This window comes from Sinocyclocheilus anshuiensis, unplaced genomic scaffold, assembly GCF_001515605.1.
Source record: "Sinocyclocheilus anshuiensis isolate Anshui unplaced genomic scaffold, SAMN03320099.WGS_v1.1 scaffold836, whole genome shotgun sequence".
In the NCBI taxonomy this organism is placed as follows: Eukaryota; Metazoa; Chordata; class Actinopteri; order Cypriniformes; family Cyprinidae; genus Sinocyclocheilus; species Sinocyclocheilus anshuiensis.
In genome coordinates this window covers 31,154-35,995 of record NW_015551122.1, presented here as the reverse complement: position 1 = coordinate 35,995, position 4,842 = coordinate 31,154, and the positions used below count along the sequence as shown (strand labels likewise).

Here is a 4,842-nt window from a genome sequence, read left to right as displayed (position 1 = left end):
ATATATATATATATATATATATATATATATATATATATATAAACCCACTAAAGTGTACTACTTGGCCTCTCCTGTATCATCTTGCCTGCCAGGCCTCAGGTTTGAGTAACGGTGAAGTGAATGTCTCCCTCTACTGGGTTTCTAATGTAACGAAAGGAAAATGGGAGAGGATGGCTATGCATGTGTTCATATTTGCTCTGCATTAGTCACTGCTTTGTGTAGTATGGTTTTCACCTATTGATTGTGTTTCTGGACAATGAGTCCTTTGACCTTAACCACTTAAGCTCGACAATGGTTAGGCGGAAATTCGTGTGTGGGACGAATACATTTCTAAGCTTAATTTTACTGCTTTATGAATATAAAAACCAAAAGGAATGGTATTCTTTGTAAAGAAGACACTCCAAGCTTTCAAATGAACCCATATATGGGCTGATACCATATAAGGAAGGCTATGTAAGTGAAGCATAAACATTTTTAACGCCATTTTGGCAGAGTTTAACTGGTTTTAACTGACTGTACGTACTCCATATGCCTGTGTTTGACCCGCTGTACTGTGATCCATATTTAACCCTGTAAACTCTAAAAATAGATCAGTCCAAAATTCATTAGATTTTTTTTTTATTCAGTTGTATTTGTGTAACTGCATTTATGCCACCTCTGAGCAACATGAAACCATAAAGACATCTAAATGCCACATCAACGCTGCTCGTATGCCACCGGGGCAGTCTAAACTTGGCATGGCTTTGGGTTGGAGGAAGTGGTGTGGTCACATGCATCTGAGTCTCTTGGGGAAACCTTATGTAACAGACTCAAGATTTTCAATTAGATAAAAATGATGCCGGATTTGTCTATTGAATATCTCAGAAGGAGATGAATTAATATCTAACAAATATAAAACTATTAAGCTTCTCTTAAGAAGAAGCTGTGTTCTACTCCAGTGGATCAAGATCAAGTCTCCACTGAGTCGGTGGCTCAGGGACATTTTTACAGTTATAGCTATACTGTAGCTAAGCTTTGTCCCAGCTAGCATTGCAACTTCCTGCTGAATTGTTTTCTACATTCTCTTGGAGCACTTCAGGTGGCTCCCAGCTTGAGTAATGCTTCATGTTAGTCGGGGCTAGTTAGTGATTGTAGATGAACAATGCTGTACCATTTTCGGGGTATGTTTTAGCCTTGTATGTCCCTTTTTGTTCCTATTTTGTTTATTGTCAAATCAATTATATATATACACATAAACATACAAATAAACGCCAATAGGAATCTTTAAAAAAGCACAGTAATGTTTTCTTCGCTTTGGTAGATACAGAAAGAGTTATAAATATTGCTGATATTCCTTGAGAAGCACCTTAAAATGTTGTTTATTATTGTAGAATTTGCACTTATACACACTACCAGTCAAAAGCTATTGAACAGTAAGATTTCTAATGTTTTTTAAAGAAGTCTCTTCTGCTCACCAAGCCTGCATTTATTTGATCCAAAATACATCAAAATCAGTAATATTGTGAAATATTTGTACTATTTAAAATAACTGTTTTCTAAGTGAATATCTGTTAAACTGTAATGTATTTCTGTGATGCGCAGCTGTATTTCCAGCATCATTACTGCAGTCTTCAGTGTCACATGATCTTCAGAAATCATAATAATATGCTGATTTGCTGCTCGAGATTATTATTTGCTTCTGATTATTATTAGGTTGAAAACAGCGGGAGTAGAATTTTTTCAGGATTCTTTGAATAGAAAGTTCAGAAGAACAGCATTTATATCTGAAATATAAATCTTTTGTAACATTATAAATGTCTTTATCATCACTTTTGATCAATTTAAAGCATCCTTTTACATGCTAAATAAAAGTATTAATGTCTATAATTTCTTCATTTCGCAGATCACACAGAATTTCTTACATTCAAATTACAGACACGATGTAAACGATTATACAAAGTGTGAATGAAACCCGCTTAAATCAGTACTCCGTCTCACGGACAGACAGCTGGGGCCCGGTGGAAGCGGCCCTGAAGTCACGTGACGAGCTGCAGTCACCTGACGGTGTGAAGAAACCGGAAGCTGGTGATTCTCAGTGCAGCTGTTAGAGCTTTATTCTTTCAAGAAGACACGCCGCGCGCTGCGTTAGAAGACATCCACGTCCAGAGGCTAACGGTGATCTTCGTCGGTGTCGCTGTCGGTGTTTTGTCATCCGGTAAGTTTGCAGATCACAGCTGATGTGATTGTTTGGTGCGTATTCTGTAACGTTACCCCGCCAGTTTCGACTCTTTCAGCATTAGCCAACCTTTAATCTGAACATCATCAAGCACACTTAATCGATACCTTTTGCTTACTGCTGTTCGTGATGTTTTATAGTGTCAGGGAAACGAAAATGAAAATTTTGTGTCATGCATTATTCAAATGAACAAACAGCCAAAAGTATATCTGATAAAATGATATAATATGCACGGAGGAATTGTAATAAGTTTCCTCATTAAAACAGTCTGTCCTGTAATGCAGCGGAATTCCTGTAGAAAGAGGAACTGTGGCCCAGATTTGTGTTTCCCTGTGTTTCAGCATTCATTCATTGGATTATCATGGGCTTGATTTGCTCAGGCTCGATTGGCTGATGTTGAGCTGTTTTAGATCTTATGTGTCTGTCTGCTAGTGCTAGTAATCAGCTGTCAAAACCTGTGATGATGCATGTGATCTAAATCAGATCACGTGGTCTAGCTGTAACCTCTCAAGTCAAACATGAACCACCAGGTGTTTTTGAAATAGGAATATACTGAATATATGCACAGTGCATTGGTAAGTGTGGCCCAAATGTAGAAATCGGGTGTTTGACAAATACCACCTTTTTCCAGTCAACATCAATTATAGATGGAAAATATTGTCCATGAATGTATAAGGAATGGTGTATATTTCACATACTGTAACAGGTCACCTTTTCTTTCAAGTTTTTTTTCACAATAACCTTTTAGCCTTTTAAGTTCACTTCAATGTTTCTGCGACATCATGGATTAAATTATTATAAGGTCTCACATTCCATGTAGTCTCTCAGTTAAAAGGAGCTCAGCATAACTCCATACAATTCAATTTCAATTCAACAGAAAATTATTTCGGTCACTTTTTCACTGAATTTTTGAATTCAGTGAATTCAATGAAAATTTGATAATACAAGATAAACAAAAAGACATTTCCTAAAATGTACTGATAATTATACAAAAATAGGTTTTGTTTAAAATATATTATTAATATATTCAATAAATTCAAATATATTGTTAAAAACATTGATGTAGTTTGACATTGCCCGTGTAACCCTGTGATTTTACAGTCATTTTCTGCTTTACTGTAGGTGATTTTATGAAGCATGACAAGTCCCTCAAAGAGGAACACACACTCATGCTCACACGCTTACTGACTCAAAGCAGAAGAGGAAGTGCCATGTCTGTTCACACAAGAATCGTCCTAGTGTGTCTCAGAAGAAGCCATTAATGCGGTTTGACTGTGTGATCTGTGTGTGTTTCAGGTCATGGGCTCTCTGTTCCGCAGTGAAGAGGTCTGTCTGGTACAGCTCTTCCTCCAGTCGGGATCAGCCTACAACTGTGTCAGTGAACTGGGAGAGCTGGGAATCGTGGAGTTCAGAGACGTGAGAGAATCTCTGCTCTCTTTTATTGTTGTTCTTGAGGAACCCTGTGCTTCGTTTACATGTTTTTAACGTGCCTTTGCCTTACATTGGCTTTGTCACAAAGAGGATAAATGACACGTCTTTGTCTGAAATCTTCATCTCAGCTGAATCCAAATGTGAACGCGTTCCAGAGGAAGTTTGTGAACGAAGTGAGGAGATGTGAGGATCTGGAGAAAACCTTCGGTGAGTCTGTCACTCCTCAACTCCCATGATCCTGAACTCCTTCTTTCTGTTCATTAGAGCCCGACCAATATAGGTTTTTTTTGGGGTCGATATTAGGGATTAAAAAAGGGGCGATATCAATATATCGGCCGATATTCTTTGTGTATTTTATAGTACAATACTAGTCAAAAGTTTGGACACTTTCCCATTCGTTATAAGGAATGGTGTATATTTCACATACTGTAACAGGTCACCTTTTCTTTCAAGTTTTTTTTCACAATAACCTTTTAGCCTTTTAAGTTCACTTCAATGTTTCTGCGACATCATGGATTAAATTATTATAAGGTCTCACATTCCATGTAGTCTCTCAGTTAAAAGGAGCTCAGCATAACTCCATACAATTCAATTTCAATTCAACAGAAAATTATTTCGGTCACTTTTTCACTGAATTTTTGAATTCAGTGAATTCAATGAAAATTTGATAATACATTTAAAACAAAAAGACATTTCCTAAAATGTACACAAACATACATAATTACAAAAGTACACATTTCAGATATTATTACAATAGTTTAAGTATTACAAACACAAATTATTCATATTGAGTTATATAATTATTTATCACCTAGTTTAAACATTTTCTTAAATGTACAAAGTGAGTTACATAATTTTAATTCCTTATCACAATTATTCCATAGGTTTACCCCTTTGAAAGATATACATCTATTTTTTTATATTAGTTCTTGCCCTTATTTTTTTATTTTTTTTTAAACATGGGCTATACGTTCCTCTTAGTTTATACTGTCTTTCCCTTATTGTGAACAACCTCTGGATACAATTTGGAAGTATATTATTATATACTTTATACATTATCTGTGTGTGCACTAGAGAAATCAACTAAATCAACAAATTTCAAAGCATGTAATTTAATAAACAATTTGTTTGTTGGTTCGTAATAGTCAAATCGTTTTACAATCCTTATTGCTCTCTTTTGTAACATATATATATAT

The 4,842-nt window shown here is 35.7% G+C and overlaps 1 protein-coding gene across 1 annotated transcript in view; it reads left to right on the top strand.

Annotated features, from left to right (window-relative positions):
* Window positions 1-2,044: 2,044 nt before the first annotated feature.
* Window positions 2,045-4,842, top strand: part of LOC107663096 (V-type proton ATPase 116 kDa subunit a-like) — a 23,288-nt gene continuing 20,490 nt past the window's right edge. The window contains exons 1-3 of the mRNA XM_016453247.1: window positions 2,045-2,194; window positions 3,512-3,631; window positions 3,775-3,853. Coding sequence (XP_016308733.1) covers window positions 3,515-3,631; window positions 3,775-3,853 — 196 coding nt within the window. The 5' untranslated portion in view covers window positions 2,045-2,194; window positions 3,512-3,514. The remainder of the gene's footprint in view (window positions 2,195-3,511; window positions 3,632-3,774; window positions 3,854-4,842) is intronic.